This window comes from Gorilla gorilla, chromosome 15 (genome assembly GCF_029281585.2).
Source record: "Gorilla gorilla gorilla isolate KB3781 chromosome 15, NHGRI_mGorGor1-v2.1_pri, whole genome shotgun sequence".
NCBI lineage: Eukaryota > Metazoa > Chordata > Mammalia > Primates > Hominidae > Gorilla > Gorilla gorilla.
The window spans coordinates 119,953,343-119,974,079 of record NC_073239.2 but is presented as its reverse complement, the minus strand read 5'-3'; the positions used below and the strand labels follow the sequence as shown (position 1 = coordinate 119,974,079).

At 48.8% G+C, this 20,737-nt stretch overlaps 1 protein-coding gene across 5 annotated transcripts in view; it reads left to right on the top strand.

Annotated features, from left to right (window-relative positions):
* CDC42BPB (CDC42 binding protein kinase beta) overlaps positions 1-20,737 on the top strand; it is a 124,201-nt gene that overhangs the window by 52,631 nt on the left and 50,833 nt on the right. For all 5 annotated transcript variants that reach the window (XM_055361616.2, XM_055361614.2, XM_055361615.2 and 2 more), the window contains 3 exons: positions 3,460-3,608; positions 16,566-16,659; positions 19,240-19,440. In XM_055361616.2, coding sequence (XP_055217591.1) covers positions 3,460-3,608; positions 16,566-16,659; positions 19,240-19,440 — 444 coding nt within the window. The remainder of the gene's footprint in view (positions 1-3,459; positions 3,609-16,565; positions 16,660-19,239; positions 19,441-20,737) is intronic.

Here is a 20,737-nt window from a genome sequence, read left to right as displayed (position 1 = left end):
GGCAGACCTCAGAGAAGCAGGTCTGAGCCCAACTCATTCCCAATGGCACTGTTTCTGCAGTGGTGGCAAGAGGGGCGTGGTCGCTGTGGTCACCAAGCCTCAGAGCAGGGACCCGAGGCTTCCTTTTCCTTGGCAGCCAACGTGCGTGTCCACCTGAAGCTCCTGGGTTGTGCGCTGCATTGGTTCACAGCAGATGGAGTAGTGTGGGATCCTTCCATTCACCCTAAAGGAGCCCTTGAAGCATCAGAGAAAGCCCACCCAGGATTAGGGAAAAAGGTGTACTTATGTAGACTTTACATATATGTGTTTGCCCAGCAGAGGGGGCAGCTGGTGTTTGTTGAGCACTTAGGACATTTCAGGCCCACAGGGGTCCCCGTCCGTCTTCCCAACGACCCAGTGATTCCACTGTTTCATAAGGGGGTGTCTGGGGCAGAGAGAGGCGAAGTCACTTGCCCAAAGTGACCACATGGATGACAGCACCTGTGACCGAGACCCAGCCCCAGCCTGGCGAGCAGGTTCCCGATCCCCTGCTCTGGGGCCACCTCCACATAAACCCCCCCGCTTCCTGCTCAGTGTCCCTGCTCCCAGGACCCCGGTGGACTGTCTCCAGTTCATTTCCACTTTTGATAAGAACTGAGTGAAGTTTCCAAGGAGTACAGGCAACTGGGATCTGTACAAAGAAAGATGATGATGCTTGTTTTGTTTCTAATATTTTTTTAAAATTAGCATAGCGTGCTGCCATCTGAAATGTTAGGTGTTGCCAGGTTTATTCTAAGTTAACACACGTCAGTTAGGACCCCCTGTGAAGATTCCATGGTCTTGAGGTTTTGGAGTTGCCCAGGTAGACGTACCATGAAAATTAAGGATGAGAAAACGAAGGCGAGGCTTTGGAAGCTTTCTGGCCCGTGACTGCGGGGCCGGCTTCTGCGGTGCACACCTGCCACCTTGAGCGGGGGCGTTGAGGGCTAGGCCAGTTCCTCTTCCTATGGTTGTGAGGCTGGCCCGAGTGCAGGCTGGTGTCAGGTGCCTCTCATAGCGATATGGAAACGTGGGTTCCTCTGACCACCCACAGAGCGGGTTCTGCTCTGTTTCTATTGGAGCTATCTCACAGAGTTTTATCAAAATTAAACCTGTTTGACTGCTAACTAAAACTTACTGGCTTAACTCAGCACCCCACGTTCTGTGACAGGACAGACTAGGTCTGGTTCTCATTCTGGAGTGGGCCTCCGCCGTCTGCCTCACGAGCTCCCGCGTTAGCTTTCCTCAGAGACCATGTTCCAGGAGACTGTTGATCAGACCCAGTGCTGCTGTAGGAAGCTCCTCCTCTTAGAGTTCTCGGCAGACGTGGACACGGCTGGGGCTCAGCTAGTAAGGGCTTGACTCAACCCCACGGCCTTCTTTAGGGGCCTGAGGGCCTGGCCGTTCGTTCACCGCATCTCCCCTGGCCCCGTGTGTGTCCGTCAGCTGCCGGGGCCTCTCCCTCAGGAATGTCTGCAGTGTGCATCCACCGCCCCCTCTCCATTGCCCTCCACATGCAGCGGCACCTCGGTGCCTGGGCTTCTGAATGTAGCTGGGGAACATCACCCACTCACTGCTCTGAGTGTGGGGCTGCAACCCCCACTGTGGCCGGCCCTCCCCTTTTGGCAGGCTCCAGGGTGCCACTGCCACTTTCCTCCTAGCTGCTTTGCACGCACCCCTTCATCTGGAGCATGACCCCGGCTCCCCTCAGGCCTCTGCTTGGCAACCTCTGGCCTGGGCACCTCACCAGGCGGCCTGTGGTCAGCTGGCGCTCACCACTGCCTGCTCTCCATGCTGGCCACGGTCTCTCCCGCCCCCAGTGTGAGCTCTGCTGAGCCAGGGACCTTGCTGTCTCGTGCACGCCAGCACCCCTGTTGCCAGAGGGGCTGACAGGGCCACGGTGAGGGTGCACGAACGAATGAACAAATTGAAAAACTTGGCGGGGAAGGATGGGCAGTGCCTGAGCCAGGGCAGGGAGGCTGAGGCTGCCCTTGGCGGCGGCAGGGAGGTTTGAGGAAGGCTCCACAGGGTGGGACAGCTGTGGAGAGGCTTGGAAGGGATGAGAGTTTGCTGGTAAAGATTCTGTTGAGAGCAGGGACCTAAAATGAAGGCTTCTGTCATTTCCTCTGATTAGCTGAGCCGCTCCCTTCCTCAGACAAGCCCACCGGTGTGGCGCTTCCCTTCCTTTGGAGACACTGCAGTCTGGTTGAATGTGATGGGCATGGAGTCTGACTGTTGGGCCCAGGTCTTTGCTCTGTCCTTGCTTGCTGGGCGACCCTGGGCCCATCCCCAAGCCTCACGTGTCGATGGGGTCTTGGTGCCAGAGGCAAGGGCAGGTGGGAGCGTGAACAGGACAGCACTGCCCTGTGTCTCACAGCCTGGGCCCGAGCATAGGCCTTCATGGTGACAGCAGCTGATATGATTAGGTTCTCCATAAATATTACAGGGTCCCTGCCCCGGCTGATAAACAGGGCCTTTACTCCCTGTGTGGGTTGGTTAAAAGCTAGCTGTCCAGACCACAGCATCCATCTCTTCACAGGAAATTTGCACCAAGGAAGGCGGCTCCTGTGAGGTTCAGGCCACGTGCTTCCCCAGCAGTCGCTGAGGCACAGCGGCCCCAGAGATGGAGGTGTTGGCTGCCACCCTGACTCTGGCTGTGATGGTCTTGCCTGTCCTGGGCCTCTCTGACCTGTGAGATCTCCCCACTGGGGCCTCCACAGACTGTGGGCTTTGTGGTCTGAGCTTTCTGAGTGCTGCAAGAGACATGCTGTCCTCAGGCAGAGCTCTACGCAGGCTCACCTCAGGGTCGCCCACTCCCAGCACACGGCTGGCCCGGTGGCGAGGGAACTCGCGGGGAAGTGACGGGCTCAGCCCTGTTAGCAGATGTTTTTTCTCCCATTACTCCAATTTCTACTTAAGCAGGAGCTTTTCTGAGGTTTCTGTTGGAGTGAACCTATAAGTAATTATCTTTCGGCTCTTTTATGATATAATCTTTCCAATAAGAACTGCTGATACCATGTGTGATGTGAGATACTTCGCCTCCCTTCTCTGGTTTGGTGTCGTCCTCACATAACATGAGGGCCTGGAGAATTATTTTTAAACCCATAGGATTGATGGGCTACTAACTGTGCTTCTGCTTTGGGTCACTAGCTTTTCGAGCGCCCTCTCCAACATCAAGCCCTTTCATCATTCCTCCCACTGATTAAATACATCACTTACTGAAGTCCGCTCTCTGCCATATGCACCCCTGAAGATGGCGGCGTCGTGGACGCATCGGGGCGCGCGTTCCAGAAGGAGGGTCTTGGGTGACAGAAAAGCAGCTGAGATGCCATGAGCCAGACCTGGAGCTTGAGAACCTTGCCGTGGAAGGCTGGCCTGTAATTGTCAGGTTTAGTGGTGACTAAATGTGGTATTCTCTCCCCTTCTCTTTCCAATTTGTAGTACTTAGTCATGGATTACTATGTGGGTGGTGATTTACTGACCCTGCTCAGCAAATTTGAAGACAAGCTTCCAGAAGATATGGCGAGGTTCTACATTGGTGAAATGGTGCTGGCCATTGACTCCATCCATCAGCTTCATTACGTGCACAGGTAACCGGCTTCTGATATATTTTATGGAAACCACGTTTAATTGTTAAAAGACTCCTTTCAGAGCTCCCAAGTCCAGGCTGTCCCAAGAAGCCATGTAGGTAGCGAGTCCCCACTTTGAGCTGCCGCAGCACAGACTGATTTGCCCACATCACCATCTTCCAGCCCCAGCACCCGGTGGATCCCAGCTCTCACTGTTGCAGTTGTGATGGTCTGCTGTCAGCCGAAGCCACTGTGTCTTTTGATATTTATTTGATATTGACTCAACTTCTCCCCATCCGAGACCCCCTCCCTAAAATGCCTGTGCTCCCTGGGGCTCACATGGGGCCCGGGGTCCTCTGTCTCTACCGCCCGAGACCCCCTCCCTAAAATGCCTGTGCTCCCTGGGGCTCACATGGGGCCCGGGGTCCTCTGTCTCTACCGCCCGAGACCCCCTCCCTAAAATGCCTGTGCTCCCTGGGGCTCACATGGGGCCCGGGGTCCTCTGTCTCTACCGCCCGAGACCCCCTCCCTAAAATGCCTGTGCTCCCTGGGGCTCACATGGGGCCCGGGGTCCTCTGTCTCTACTGCCCGAGACCCCCTCCCTAAAATGCCTGTGCTCCCTGGGGCTCACGTGGGCCCCGGGGTCCTCTGTCTCTACCGCCCGAGACCCCCTCCCTAAAATGCCTGTGCTCCCTGGGGCTCACGTAGGGCTCAGGGTCCTCTGTCCTTAACCACCCTGAAATGTCTCGTGTGGGGCCTGGGGCCCTCTGTCCCCACATTCTTTCTCAGCTCTGGTCTTCTCTGTGTCGTGCTGACCCCTGAAGGGCCCCAGGACACTCAAAAAGGAAATATGGGCTTGAGGAAGAGGCTTCCATCACTGCGACTTGCAGGAGTTGAGCTGAGAGAGTGTGTGGGGCAGAGACCTGAAGCAGCTCCCTCTCCTGCTCTCAGGGGCCCCCTCTGCCTTCTTGGCTGGGAGGGCAGCTCCCCAGTGACTCAGCCACTGAGTCCACATCTTCACATCCCTCTTGTCCTGAGACTCAAAGATTCAGTCCTGTGGTTTGTTTTGGTTTTCATTGTTTTTAAAAACTAGTTTTACTTGTATTTTTATTACAAGATAATTTTATGGTAATAGGTTTAAAAAGTCAAACAGTTCTATAGAGCCTCCAACCAAAACCAAGCCCAGCCCTAGCTCCACTGATTACACTTGGTCAGGTAACTATTGTAAACTTGTAAAATTATTTTTCCAGCATCTGCCTTCATTTGTCTTAAGTCACAGGTTTATATTGCTAATTTCTTTCTTTTCTTTTTTGGCTTTAGATCACATCTATTAAATTGAACTTTTAACTCTTTTACATAATTACCTCTTTCTCTCTGTCACCCATCTCTCTCACATATACTTCCAAACCCTCTTCCTGTCTCCCACATCATCCTTTTTATTTTGATTTTGATATATTTTTTAGGATGGAGTCTCGCTCTGCCACCCAGGCTGGAGTGCAGTGGCGTGATTTCACTCACTATAGCCTCTGCCTCCTGGGTTCAAGAGATTCTCCTGCCTCAGGCTCCTGAGTAGCCATCATGCCCAGCTAACTTTTTTGTATTTTTAGTAGAGATGGGATTTCGCCATGTTGGCCAGGCTGGTCTTGAACTCTTGACCTCAAGTGATCCGCCCGTCTCGGCCTCCCAAAGTGCTGGGATTACAGGCGTGAGCCACCGCGCCCGGCCCCACGTCATCCTGATTAGAATGGTTAAAATCCATCCTTTCAGCTATGGTTCAGTCAGCATTTGGTGTTGATAATACTGTGACTGCATAACTATGACAGCAGCCTTGTAGTTGAGAACTACACTTATATAAACTTCTGCTTTCTCTGGAGTTGATAATTGCCTTGCTTTTTATTAGCTTTTCTTTGTAGCTGTCACTAATTTGTCCCCAGATATTGTGTCCACGTTATGAAGCTCCGTACCGGACATGCATCGGGTAGTCTCGATCTGGTTTTCCTTGGCGCTGTCCCTTCCATCGTTCCCCTCCTCTCTTCCACATTGGTTCCTCATTTGTCCTGTGCTGCACTCGTTCTGAGATGGCTTTTCAAGTGCAGAGATCCCCTTTCCCTTTCTGGGACTGGCTCCCTGCTTTTCCGAGCCATTCATTTTTCTTTTTCTTGGCTTTTTAGTTTGGCTTGGTAGCACGTGTCCTCCAGTGGTGGCTGGAAGGGGGGTATATGAGAGAGTTTTTTGAGATCAGTGCCTTTATTCCATGTGTGTCTGTGACTGGTGCTTTATCCAGTGTGGAGATTTTAGTTGGAAACCACTTTCCCCTTGGGACTTTGCAGGCATTACGTGTGTCTGTGTCTTCCACCTTGAGGCTGCTCTCGAGAGGTGTGAGGCCATTGTGGTCTCCATGGCTTTGTGTTCTGAGCCGTAGGCCTGTGCTCGGGCCCCCTCCGTGGTGATCAGGAGGCTTTCCCAAGCAGACACAGCCGCTCCTGTGTGGGGAGCGAGGGCGCTGCTGAGTTATAGCTCTTCCGTCTTGCTGGAGTGCTGCTTCATTGCTAGAGGAGGAAGTTGAGGCTAGAGAGGTGGGCGCCTTGCCTTAGCCTCATTGCTGATGGCTCACACCTCCCAGCACACAGGGAGCTGTCCCGAAAGAACAGACACTCATTTAGTGCGATGAGGTTGTGGACATTGCTTTCTCTTTCTTTCTTTTTAAAAAATACATTTCTTAACATAGTTACGCTTGCTTTTATAAGTTAGTATAGGTTGTTTTTTTTTTTTTGAGATGGAGTCTCACTCTTGTTGCCCAGGCTGGAGTGCAATGGCGCGATCTCAGCTCACTATAATCTCCACCTCCCAGGTTCAAGCAATTCTCTTGCCTCAGCCTCCCGAGTAGCTAGGATTACAGGCATGCACCATCACGCCCAACTAATTTTGTGTTTTTAGTAGAGATGGGGTTTCTCCATGTTGGTCAGGCTGGTCTAGAACTACTGACCTCAGGTGATCCACCCACCTCGGCCTCCCAAAGTTCTGGAATTACAGGCATGAGCCACCTCCCCCGGCCCATAAGTTAGTATAGATTTTAACATTTAGATTTTATACTGTCTTCTTGGTAGAACTTAATTCACAATAGAGAAATAAATGTCTTTGTATTTATCACAGATCTCCAGGGAAATTAGTTTGACCACCTTTTTAATTGTTTTTCTCCCCCTAAATAGAAAGCGTTCTCCTCATTCTCTCTCTCTTTTCTTTTTTGAGATGGAGTCTCGCTCTGCCGCCCAGGCTGGAGCGCAGTGGCATCACCTCAGCTCACTGCAAGCTCCACCTCCCGGGTTCACGCCATTCTCCTGCCTCAGCCTCCCGAGTAGCTGGGACTACAGGTGCCCACCAGCACGCCCAGCTAATTTTTTTGTATTTTTAGTAGAGACGGGGTTTCACCGTGTTAGCCAGAATGGTCTTGATCTCCTGACCTCGTGATCCGCCCGCCTCAGCCTCCCAAAGTGCTGGGATTACAGGCGTCAGCCATCCTCATTCTCTTAATTGGCTGTGTAGAAGCTTTGCTCAGTCGTTTGATGTCCGGGCATAGTAGACATCAAAATATGTAATTTTAAAACTTTATTTTTCCCCCCAAATTAACTCATTATTCAGACTGAGTGCCCAGATGCAATCTAAAAATAGAACAGAGATTTTTCTAGGAGGCCTGTCTTACCCCAGTCTCAGGTGGGGGCATTGTGAACATTTGGTAGGGTCAGAAAGAAATGTCATTGGCGCCAGAGTGGTGCCGCTGGCCGATGTTACGGCGTGGCCGACTTTACGGCGTGGCCAATGTTACAGCATGGTTTGGAGCCCGTGCCACTGTGCTGCCGCTTGGGCCCCTTCCTGGGGTTAGTCGGGTGCTGTGGGGATCCCACCCTGCAGGCGGGGGTCTGCAGGTTTCACAGCTGCTGCCTGGCTTCCTCAGCTGGACCCCAAAAGCTTTCTGGGTGAGGAAATCAGTGGGAGACCAGGACCCTGCGGGTGCCCCTCACAGGTGGGTACAGCTCCTTCCTGAGAGGTCAGCCCCTGATGATATCCGGAAAGGCAGAGATCATGAATGACACAAAGGGTTTCAGAGAGAGAACATCGGCCACAGTGGCTCACACCTGTAATCCCAGCACTTTGGGAGGCCGAGGCAGGTGGATCACCTGAGGTCAGGAGTTTGAGACCTGCCTGGCCAACATGGTAAAACTCCGTCTCTACTAAAAATACAAAAAATTAGCCAGACTTAGTGATGAGCACCTGTACTCCCAGCTGCTCGGGAGGCTGGAGCAGGAGGACCACTTGAACCCGTGAAGTGGAGGTTGCAGTGAGCCGAGATCGCTTCATTGCACTCCAGCCTGGAGAACGAGAGCAAAACTCTGTCTCAAAAAAAAAAAAAAGAGAGAGAGAGAGAACATCACATCCCTAAAGAGAGAGCAGAGAGTATAGTGTATGAACAAAATAAGAACAGAGTACAAATTTTAAGAAAAAGAATATGTAGAAAACAAAAAGTCTTGGAAAATAAAAGCTAAAGTAGAAAGTTGAGTAGAAGAGGCAGAAGATGAAGTAGAGGAAATGTGACAAAAAGAAAAGAAAAGAAAACCTCGGAGAGAAGATCTGGTAGTCAGAGTGGCTCTGGAGCCACACCCCAGGTGGTGGACTGTGCTCTGGAGGCTGAGGCACACCTGCTGTGGGAATCAGACCTCTGCTGGTTTTGCAGCAGGAAGCTCCACAAGGGGAACGGATGGAAGTGGGAGTTGACATCACTCAGAAATGGTACGGTGAGGGACAGAAGCAGCCTCCCTTTTCAGTGTCAGAGGAAGAGCTGGAAGGGAGAAATAAAGCCTGCAATTCACCATGGCGCTTTCACCCCCACCTGCTGGATGCCACTGATTTTAGCCAGAATCTCAGCAGCTGGGAGAAAAGGCACTTGGGGGAGCCTAGAGCTTCTTCTCAGCCCTGTGCCTGACTCTCCCCTGAAGATGCCGCTGCTCCCTGGTTTTAGAGGAGAATGGACATAGGCAGTCCCAGCACAGTGGCCCGTGGGGACCATCAGCTCTCTCAGTTGGCCTGGGGACCATCTGCCCATGTAAAGGCCTCGGCGGTTGGGAGCCATAGGTCAGCCCTTGCCCTGAACCTCCAGTGCTCTTCTGTCAGGAGAGCTTTCCTCACACAAACAGCAAGTTCACTTAAAAAAAAAAAATCAACCACCACCACATGTTTTAAATACAGAATTATACTGCGCAGATGACCCCCAGTGCGTGCAAATGGCCCCTGGAAGGTATACAGGGAAGATGGCCTTCCGGAGACCCCTCCTCGGCCTGTCTTCTCAGAGTGTACTGGTGTTGGTGGTCCTGGGGTGGCCCCTGGAAAAACATCCCTATTTTGTAGGGAATTACTGGCAGCCAGGTCCTGTTTAGCCTGGACTCTGGTCGTTGCATTCCTGCTAACTCGGTCCATAGAACACCTGTTGCGGCGTGTCTCGGCGCCTCCTTACTCTCTTCTGTGTCTTCCTAGCCTGTCTCAGGCCACTTGGGACATTTTTCGTGTGTATGTGAAATTATGGTTATTTGCCTTAAACATTTTCCTATATAATCATTTCTCCATTTCTCTGAATTGTCCTGCCTTCCATTCCCAAACCAAAAAAGTTAAGCCTAAATGATGAGATTTTTGGGGAGAAGAACCAGTTTGTTCCAATCTAAAGTAGTCTCATTATCCTTGTCTTTAATCCATTTCTTCCCAGCAGCCAGGTATAGAGCTTGTTACACAACCTCCTTGAGCTTCTCTTCATACATTTGTCCTGTATGCATTGCTTCAAGTCTTCCTTGTCGTAAAACTGGTCATCTTTTATTTACATGGGTGACTCCAGAAGGGAGTGGAGGCCGGAAGCCATGGTGAAAGGTTTGTGAGGTCGAGTGAGCGCCTCTGAGTGCCCTGGTCATGGGAAGGGTAGGGGAGGGGCTGGGTCTGCTTCTGCTTCCAGGAGTGTTGGTCTTTATTTCCCCTGCCTCCCTCCCTCTTTCCCTCCATCCTTCCATCCTCTCATCCTTCCAACTCTCCCTCTCTCTTTCTGCCTTTCACTCTTTTTTCATGAGAAAGGAATGCAGAAAAACTGGTGGACGTGGGAGAGTCTGTTAGACGTCCGCAAAAGTGCTGTTAATAGATGTGCTCTTGGCCAGAAGCCTCGCATCCCATGTGGAGTGGCTCATTGAGAACCCACCTGCGGCATGCCCTCTGCACGCAGCCTTCAGAGTTGCAGATACCTGCCTTTCTTCCCAACACTGGTGGAGTCTGTTGGGAAGTGAACGTAGTATATATAATGTATGAAGAAGAATTTGTTCCTCTGAAGCAAATTTAATTGAGATGTATTTAAATATGTATAGTAGACACTTCCAAGAAAAGAGGATTTTTATTAGTGAAAATAATATATTCAGCAGATGGGCCAGGTGCGGTGGCTCACGCCTGTAATCCCAACACTTTGGGAGGCCGAGGTGTGTGGATTGCTTGGGCTCACAAGTTCAAGACCAGCCTGGCCAACATGGCAAAACCCTGTCTCTACTAAAAATACAAAAAACGAGCTGGGCGTGGTAGCGCACGCCTATAATCCCAGCTACTTGGGAGGCTGAGGTATGAGAATCTCTTGAACCCAGGGAGTCAGAGGTTGCAGTGAGCTGAGATTGTGTCACTGCACTCCAGCCTGGGTGACAGAGTGAGACTCTGTCTCAATAAAATAAATAAATAGATAAATAAAAATATATTTTTAATATATATATTTTGAACATATATATATTTTGAATATATATATTTTTGAATATATGTTCAGCAGATGTTTTCCTTTTGATTTTTTTCTTTCAGACTTAAAGATTTTGTGTCAAAGCTGCTAAAGTAATGTGAGACAAAAATTGTTTTTGAATTCTGATGTGCTGAGACAGTTGGTGAGGCGGTGAGTGGATTCTTAGGTTATTGCGGCGTGTGACGTGAGCACAGGTGCTGGCATTCGTGATGTCACTGTGCTGTCAGTGCAGGCTGGGAGGTGGCAGCAGTCACTGCTCCTCAGCTGCCTCTTCCGTAACGAGAGGAGCACCGTCTCTACCCCACCACACTGGCTGGCTTGAGGGTCAATTGTGACAATTTATGCATGGCAGGTACTGTGTCTGCCATTTATAACTGGTGGCTGTTTTATTTCTGGGTCCCAGCAAAAACATCCTTTAAATCACTGTTATCTGTAGTTGGGATAGGAGGGCTTTTTGTAACTTTAAAGTCCATTTCAGTTGACTTCTTTATGTAAATCTTACTGAGGTATGTCACAGGTATTCAGTAAAGCTCCCAAACCAAGGGATGCAACTCAGTGGATTGTTCCAAACCACACTCACAGCAGCACCCAGATAAGCCCCCTTGGGGCTCCCCCATCACTCCCTCCCCAGGGGTCACCACCCCTCCCCCCCCCCGCCCACAGTGCTATGCAGAACTTTCCACAGTGACAGAATGTTCTAGATCTGCACTGCTCAATACGGTAGCCCCAGCCACATGTGGCTTGTGAGCACTCAAAACGTGGCTGGTGCAACAAAAGAACCGAATTCTTCATTTTATGTAATTTACATTAATTTGAGTTTGAATAGCCCTCTGTGGCTAGGGGCTACCATGTTAGACAGTGAGGCTCTGAAAGCATAAATCAGCTTTGCCTGTTTTAAAATACTGTATATATGGAATCATATTACATGTGCATTCTTTTAAAAGTTTTCTTTTTAAATAATGTTTCAAATAATTTCAAACTTAAAAAATTTCAGTCTTATACGAGGGTTGCAAGAATGGTACAAAAAGCACCCGTATACCTTTAATCAGATTCACGTATTGTTAATATTTTGGCTCCTGTTATATACATCCCCCTCCCTCTCCACATGTGTACACACACGCACAGATTTTTCCTCACCCATCTAAGAATAAGCTGCATGTACCAAGAGCGTTTACCCCTAAATTCTTACACTACTCATGCTTAATCATACCCTCTTTACTCAGATTTTAGCAGTTGACCCAGGAGCGTCTCTTACAGTATTTTCTTCCCTCCAGTACAGAATCCAGTCCAGGATCACATGTTGCATTTATTGTCATGTCTTCTTTAATCTCTTTTAATCTAGAATAGTTTCTCATCCTTCCTTTGTTGTGACATTGGCATGTTGGAAGAACATTGATGTGTTTGGCGAATACAGTGTCCCTTGCTTTTTCAGTAGAAGACTTCTTTGGTTTGGTCTGATGTTTCCTTCTGATAGATTGAGATGATGTGTTCCTTCCTCTTGGAATGTGTGTGTATAGCTATATTGTGTCCTTCTCAGGGTGTCATATCCACAGGTGTACAATATCCATCAGCCCCTTGGTGGTGATAAACCCATCACGCAGTTAAGATTTTGTTAGATTTTTCTGCTATATAGTTTTTTCCCTGTGGGGAGATACTTTTAAGACCATGCAAATATCCTCTTCCTCTTTAAAATTTCCTCCAGAGATTTAGTGCCCAGTAACGAATTTTGCCTGGACCAGTCTTTGCATGGTTGCAGATTGACTCACCAACTCCAGACCCACCACGCTGACCAGTCGTCATCCGGCTTTCTGCTCTAAGGAAGCAACTCCTTTCTCCCTGTGTATTGGTCTGTTTGTGATCAGTGTGGCTACATGGATCCTTGTTTCTCCCAGTGGTTTTTAATTCACTATCTTAGTTATTTTTGTGCTGAAATTGGCCCACATTTGGCATTCTAGCCGACTCCTGTGTTTGCGCTGTGCCTCTTCACTTTTTGAGGATGCCCTTAGTTTCTGGCTCATCCTGTACCTTCTCTGTCCCCACTCCGTTGTTTCTCAGAAGAGCTCAAGGCCCTTTAGTGGGGAGCGGCTTTGAAGACCAAGTTCTGGGTGCTGGGCGTGCGCATTACTGTGGGGTTGCCTGCTTCTAGGCCCCTCAGTGCACAGAGGTAGTAACAGAGGTATAGACGCATTCATGGACACACACATCTGCCTGTGCATACTCAGGAATCATGAGTTAACTTCCTGACTTCCTCCCTTTCCAGACTTTTGTCTTCCTCCTACTGAAACTGTGACTCCCAGCACTGTTAGTACGTGCACTCACTTGCTCAGTCCTGAGATGTGTCTAAAAAAGCTTTGGAATTGCTCTGCCCAGAACACCACAGAAGCAAACCTGCTGGAAAGCGTTCCGGGTTTGTTTGTGGTTCTCCCCCATCTCATTGGGACTGCACCCCTCACCTGCAGTAATTCAAGTTCTGTGTTCGTAAGTCACTTGGATTTGTTTTGTTTTGTTTTGTTTTGTTTTAACCCCATCTCCCTCTTCAGTGTTGTTATTTATTTGAAATACAGTTGGATTCATTGGTTTGAATCAGTTTTCCATTTTAGACTTCCCCTCCGCCTTTGTTGATTGAGTTTTATTCTTAGAGTACGTAGGACGTTAGTGTGCTTCCAAAACACCAAAACTGCATGAAGTTGTACTCAGAAGCGTCGCCCCTTCTTTATCCTGCCCACCTCCGCTGGCAACCCAGGATCCGTAGCCAGTCTGCTGTCTTCTGCTGTCGTCCATGCAGGCGTTTTCTTGTTTATCCTTTGTTAAGCAAAAGGTGATACCTTTAAAAACTTTAGTGATGTATCCTGTAAATCATTCCATATCAATTCATGGAGCTCTTCATTCTTTTTTTTTTTTGAAACAGAGTTTCGCTTTTGTTGCCCAGGCTGGCGCGCAGTGGTGCGATCTCGGCTCACTGCAACCTCTGCCTCCGTGGTTCAAGTGATTCTCCTGCCTCAGCCTCCTGAGTAGCCGCCCGCCACCACGCCCAGCTAATTTTGTATTTTTAATAAAGACAGGGTACTCCATGTTGGTCAGGCTGGTCTCGAACTCCCAACCTCAGGCGATCCTTCCGCCTCAGCCTCCGAAAGTGCTGGGATTACAGGCGTGAGCCATCGCACCCGGCCTGCTCTTCATTCTTTTTTATATTTGCATAATACTGCAAACTACCATAGGTAACTACCATAGTTTATTCAACTAGTCTCCTAAGAGTGGACATTTAGATAGTTTCCAATATTTTGCAATTATAAATGTAGAAATAAATACCCTTGTGCAAGGTGGTTTTTGTTTTGGTGATGTGCCTTCAGGGTAAATCTCTACAAGTGGGGTTGCTGGATCAAGAGAGAAATAAAATACATATGTAGGTTTATTTGATGTTGTAGGTTTCCCTCCATAGAGATACCAATTTGTATTCCCACCAGCAGTGAATGAAAGTGCCTGTTCCCTTGCAGCTTTGCCAACCGTGCATTTTCAGACCTTTGTGTTTTTGCCCTCTGATGGGTGAGAGATGGTACACAATTGTAGTTTTCTTTTTCACCTTTCTCGTGATGTTGACCATCATGTTTGTATTTTTGTGTGTGTGCGTATGTGAGTTTTTTCATGGGTTTTACCCTTTTCTTATGGATTTCTGGCTTTTTTCCCCCAATTCTTAAAGAAGTATTTGCCTTTTATCTGTAATATATATTACAAATATTTTTCCCCAATTTGCCATTTGTTTTTTGATGTGGTTCATTGTGGTTTTTTGCCACACAGATTTTTAAACATTTTTGTACATAATCGAATGAGAAATCCTTACTCCCAGAAAAAGAAAACCCATGTGTTGGTTTGTTTTTTTGTGTTTTTTTTTTTTTGGAAGGGGGGGTGTTGTTTTGTTTTTTAGTATTTTTACTTTTTCATTCATATAGGTTCATCTGTTCCATGTGGATCTTGGGTCCATTTCAGGTTTATTCTTATATATGGCACAAGGAAGAGTTCTAATTTTATCTTTAAATGGCTCTCCAGTTGTCACAACACCAATTTATTTAAGTCTATCTTTGCCCCAGTGATTTGTATTATCTTTGTCCTGTACTTGATTTCTTTATGTAGTTGGTTTGTTTCTAGACATTCTACTCTATTCCATTTTCTCTCTGCCTCTGCACACACTAGCACCACACTGCTTTAATTAGGGAGGCTGTGTAGTGTGTTTTGAAATCATCTGGGCCTGATCCCCATCACAGCTCACTCTTCAGGGTTTTTCTGGCTTTTCTTTTCATATGAACATCAATATCAGCTTGGCTGGCTTCAAAAAAGAGGACGTTGATATTTTCTTTTTTTTTTAATCTTATGGGCCCTCTCATTCTAGATTCAGGTATTTTTTTTTTAAAATTTCTGGAAAGTTCTGTTGGATTGTAGTCAAATGTTAGTCATGTTTTGTTTTGATTTCTTTCAGGGACTCCAGTTATGCATCTGTTGGGCCTTCTTTGCCTGTCTCCCGCTTTAGCCTCTGGCTGCTTCCTATCTGACTGCTTTTCCTTGTTTCTTTACCTCATTTTATTCTTCTAGATCTTTTCTTCCCTTTCTTCAATTTTTCATTAGATTTTTGTTTCAATTTGTTCTTGTTTGGTCCTCTTATAATTTCATTTCTGATAAGATTTTATCTGTTTCTTCTATTCTTCCCTGAGTTAAATCAGCTCTTCTTTTCTGCATGCTTTTGTCTAGTGCGTGCGTGCGTGTTTGTGTGTGTGTGTGTGTGTGTGTGTGTTTTGTGTTTTGAGACAGGGTCTTGCTCTGTCACCCAGGCTGGAGTGCAGTGGCACAATCACAGCTCACTACAGCCTCTGCCTCCCAAGGTTCAAGCGATTCTCTTGCCTCAGCCTCCCAAAGTGCTGGGATTATAGTTTGTGAGCCACTGCACCTGGCTGTGTGTGTGTGTGTGTGTGTGTGTGTGTGTGTAATTGTGGGATTTTGTTTTGTTTTCTTTTTCATATTCCTGAATGTTTATTTGAGGATATTTTATTTCAGTTTGGAGTGTTATATGCTAGAGTTTCTTTTGCCTTGTGTTTTTGTTTCTGGTTTTGTGTTTTGTTTCTGGTTTTGAGGTAAGAATTATCATCTGCCCATGTTTGTGTGAGATTGATTCATGTGGCTGGGGGAGTTGGTACCCGTCTGTTTTCATTGGGGTGTGGTGTCTATCACACAAGTATAGCCCAGCTTACTCACCCATTCTCTTGGAGACAGAGATTTAGATTGTTTCTGCCTTTTGGCTGTTAGAAGTGGTGCCGCTGGGAACATGCTTGTACTTGTCTTTTGCTGAATGTCTGTCTTTGTTTTTAAAGTTTGTTTGCATTCATACTGTTGAGTCATGTAAGCTTATTGTGCCAGAAAAAAGCATTCATGCTCTGAGGTGCCCTGCACCCGCACATGTGTTTGAGAGCGCATAGAAAGTAGCTTAGAAACAGGCGTTAGTGGGACAGACCTGTGTTTATGTTCCTGCTCCAGCACGTGCTGCTCTGTAACTGTGGGCAGTTGGCTCAGCTTCCATGTCTTCATCTATAAAGTGCAGTTTTGGGGGTATGGGGCGGTTTGCAGTAGTCTTCCCCCAGATCGCCACCTGCCTCCTGGACCTTGTCTGGCCACTGCCGTCTCTCTGTGTGGCAGCCCCCAGCCAGCTTCCTCCACACGTGTCCCTCTGTCCCTTTGTCCCATTCCTGTTTTCCGTGGTACTCAGCACAGAGCTTGCACCGTGTGAGCCTGCCTGAGACAGCAGTGCCTATTTGTGTTTGCAAGACCTCAGTTTGTGTGCAGGCTTCATGAAGGCAGGGGCAGCGTTGTCACGTGCATAGGTGGGTGGGCTGGAGAGCAGTGCCTAGCACCAAGGAGATGCTCAGGAGGGGCTCATTAGCTGGGTGGGCAGACGAGTAGGAATCGTCACAGGGCCTCGCCAGGGTAACTGGGGACTAAACGAGGGGCAGTGATATGACTTTGGCTGCCACCATGCCAGCTGAATGTCACACAGAGGCATTTGTACTGGATGGTGACAGCTGTTCACAAGAGGATATTAGCATTTCTTCATCTGATCACCACTAGTTAAGGGCTTTGATCTACCTAATGTGTTGCATGGAGATGGTTAATTTGTGTGTTTATTTTACTAACAGAGACATTAAACCTGACAATGTCCTTTTGGACGTGAATGGTCATATCCGCCTGGCTGACTTTGGATCATGTTTGAAGATGAATGATGATGGCACTGTAGGTATTTTTGTTGGAGATTTTCCGTTTGGTTTTGGGTTTGGCATATAGTCAGAAGGGAAGTTTTCAATTTGAGGTACAATTAAGAAACCAAGTATATTAATTCAGAAAATGAATCAATTTTGGAGATAGTTGAAATTTTCTGTTTGGGGAGTTTTGTTTCCCAAATAAAAATTAAGTTGGAAAGCATCTTTATTGCTTTTTATGTTTACAAAAGTAATATGTGTGCCTTCCAGAATGGGAGTTGTCAGGTTTCCTCAATCCCAAGGTGGCTAAAAGCATGCCAGCCCTGTAGCAGATCGAGGGCGCTCCCTGCTTCTTCCTTAAAGGGCCCTGTCCAGGCTGGTCGGGTGGGCAGGCATTAACCATGTAACTGTACTTTCTCACTTGTGTTGGGGCAGGTAACTTCCTGCTAGGGGTTTCCTCTCTATGGGTGTTGTAGACCTAGAAATAGAGTCCTAGGTGCTCAGTGTTACAGGGCCAGCTGACACTCCCGCCAGCAGGGGAAGAACAGAAGGTTGCCCCCAGATCGGCTATCACCAGGAGACCCAGGCTCAGGCCACAGGCCCCTGTGGTCTCTACCCCACAGTCAGACCAGCGTCATGGCTGAGTAGCGTGATGGGGGCAGTCCCAGCTCTGCTCACACCCTGTTGGCAGCTGCTTGCAGCAAACTGCTTTCACTGCGTCTGTGGCCACTGTTGCAGTTTTGTTCTTACATGTTTGGAGTCTTTTCTTTTTTGAAACCTACACTTATCATAAGGTCTAACATCAAATAGTTTTCCAAGAGAGAGCAATCCCTTTCTTTCCTACTGGCGGATTTTCAAGCAGTAGTGGAGGCACCCATGTGACTGGCTTCAGTTGACAGCGTTTTATAAGAAATAAAGCAGTTTGCTCATTTTCATTCCACAAAGCCAGTCTCTTGTTTTTAATAGTCTTGACCACATATTGATTAATTGGTAGGCGGGTGCTGTCCTCCACTCCAGTCTTCCAGTGACTAGAACAGGTCTGAACCAGAGCATGGGTTACCCTCCTCACCGCCACACCATCATGTCACGGTATAACCAGAGCATGGGTTACCCTCCTCACCTCCACTGCACCCTGTCACGGTATAACCAGAGCATGGGTTACCCTCCTCACCTCCACACCACCCTGTCACGGTATAACCAGAGCATGGGTTACCCTCCTCACCTCCACACCACCCCGTCACGGTATAACCAGAGCATGGGTTACCCTCCCCACCTCCACACCACCCCGTCACGGTATAACCAGAGCATGGGTTACCCTCCTCACCTCCACACCACCCCGTCATGGTATAACCAGAGCATGGGTTACCCTCCTGACCTCCACTCCACCCTGTCACAGTAGTTGTTCATCGTGGAGTCACCGCCCAGCACCCCAGTGGTCCCGCTGTCTGTAGGAGCTCCTGTGGGCTGGCCACGCACTCATGCAGGGAGGTGATGGAGGCGGAGTTCTCTGCTGATCCATTCAGCCTGAGCAGTTCTCACACCACTGGCTCAGGGGTGCTGCTTGGACCCTGTGTCTCTCTTCCCAGAGGGGACCCTCGGGAGAGCCTGGCCTTCCCCAGACAGGCCTGTGGTTGTTGTCTCCAGTTCCTGCCTGAGCCTCAGTCTTAGAGACTCAGCCCGTCAGGATGGCCCTATACTCTCCATCATTCTCTCTGGTTGGATGATTTCTCAGCTTCGCCAGGCTCCTCCTGCTTGCTCGGAGGTGGCCCGTGCCCTCGCAGCTTTCTGCAGAGGTGTCACTGTACTCTGGCACCTGCCTGCTGATGTAGATAGCAGGGGAGCTGTTTTCTCCCTTGCGGGGGTAGGAGTGGTCTTAGCCTCCTGGTGCCCTGTCCAGGGAATGCCTGAGCACCTGGCTAATGCCTGGACCAACTTCTACATGTTCCCATGAGGAAGACCACAGGCTGGGCTGCAGGTGAGCAGCCTTAGCACCCCCAGAAGCTTATTAGAAATGCAGCCTCTTGTGCCCCACCGGAGTCTCTATTCTAACAACAGACCCTACACAAGAGTCCCTGCGTGCTGCACATGAAAATCAGAAAGGCTGGCCCGTGCACACGTGGCCCCCGCATCACACTGGGAGCAGTGACAGAGAGTGGGAAATGCCAACCCTGGGGGATTGGAGAGGCACTGTTTGGGGCTATGGCTGGTATTTGGGTATTGACAGACCATGTGTACAAGAGTTTCATGCATTCTGGGAGCTGCATAATGTTTAGTGCTTCAAAAGAATATTTATTTGCATTGAATTTTGCATTATTGAGGTTTTTAAATTCCGTTTTGTTTCGTTAGAGACAGGGTTGGGGACCATGTTGCCCGTGTTGGCCTTGAGCTCCTGGGCTCAAGCGGTTCTCCTGCCTCAGCCTCCCAAGTAGCTGAGGCTACAGGCTTGAGGCACTATACTCATCTTGAATTACTGGGTTTAAAAATCACGATCATTCATCAGTTTTATTCTATGATTATTTCATTTTCTGCCTCCGCTATATTTTAGAGAAAGTAGTTGGAAATATGTGATTGGAGATGCCCTAGGGTTTCCTTCAGCACCTCCTTCTCCCCTAAGGTGCAGTCCTCTGTGGCCGTGGGCACACCTGACTACATCTCGCCGGAGATCCTGCAGGCGATGGAGGACGGCATGGGCAAATACGGGCCTGAGTGTGACTGGTGGTCTCTGGGTGTCTGCATGTATGAGATGCTCTATGGAGAAACGCCGTTTTATGCGGAGTCACTCGTGGAGACCTACGGGAAGATCATGAACCATGAAGTAAGACGTTGCATTTTTTTTTTGGTACCTGGCTCAGGCCTAAAGTACAGAGAGCACAACTAGTGCAGGAAGATCTGTTAGGAAGCGACGCGAGTAGTTCAGGAAAAGGTGACGGGGTTTGGACCAAACTGGGGACAGGCAGATTGGAGTAGACATTGGAGAGGGCATCCAGAGGCGGGGTCGGCACCAGGAGATGTGGGTGCCAGAGGAAGGGGAAGGAGGTTCTGAGGGTGACCCCCACCCCTACTCTCAGGGGAAGGATGCTGGCCTGCTCCAAGCTGGCTTCCTGGAGGGAAGGCAGGTTTCTGTAGACAGACGCGTCGTCTGCATAGGCGCATGGAGTGAGACGCCCAGGGGTGGCCAGTGGGGAGGTCCAGGTGGGCCCTTTGACCTGTGGCTCTAGATTCACTGGTTAGGTGCCAACTTTGATTCTCAAGTCTGTTCCCCAGAAATCAGTCCCTGTAAATGATCACGTGTCTCCAGATGGTGGAGCCCTTCATCCTCCCCATCCTGTTTCCTCTTTTCCTCCTTCCCTTTCCGAACTGTTCACTTTCTCACTTCCATGTCACCTCTCTCCACCTCCTTTGTTTTCCTTTTTACCATTTTCTCTTCTGTCTGATATTTTTTATTTGTTTTTAAAAATTTTCCTTAGTCACGTCTTTCTTTTTTGAGATGGAGTCTCACTCTGTTGCCCAGGCTGGAGTACAGTGGCGCAGTCTTGGCTCACTGCAACCTCTGCCTCCCGAGTTCAAGCGATTCTCCTGCCTGTCATTTTATCTTTTTTTTTGAGACAGAGTTTCGCTCTTGTCGCCCAGGCTGGAGTGCAATGGTGCAATCTCAGCTATGCCTCCCAGGTTCAAGTGATTCTCCTGCCTCAGTTTCCTGAGTAGCTGGGATTATAGGTGCCTGCCACCACACCTGGCTAATTTTTTTTGTATTGGTAGCAGGGACAGGGTTTCACCATGTTAGCAAAGCTAGTCTCAAACTCCTGACTTCAGGCAATCCACCCACCTTGGCCTCCCAAAGTGCTGGGATTACAGGCGTGAGCCATCGCGCCCGGTCAGTCATGTGTCTTCCTAATGCTGATTTCACTCTCTCTACCAGCGTGCTCATAGCATTTCCCTCCCCGCTGTCTCCTGTGCACATGCGCAGATCCCAGAATGATCCTGATTGAGTGCTGGCCTGTCCTCCAGCCCGGGCCTCCCACAGTTCGCTCTCACAGGGAGCAGATTAACACTAAAGCGGGAACTGGTTTTCCATTTAACTCCAAAGCAAAGCAAAAGTTACAGTTTTAAAA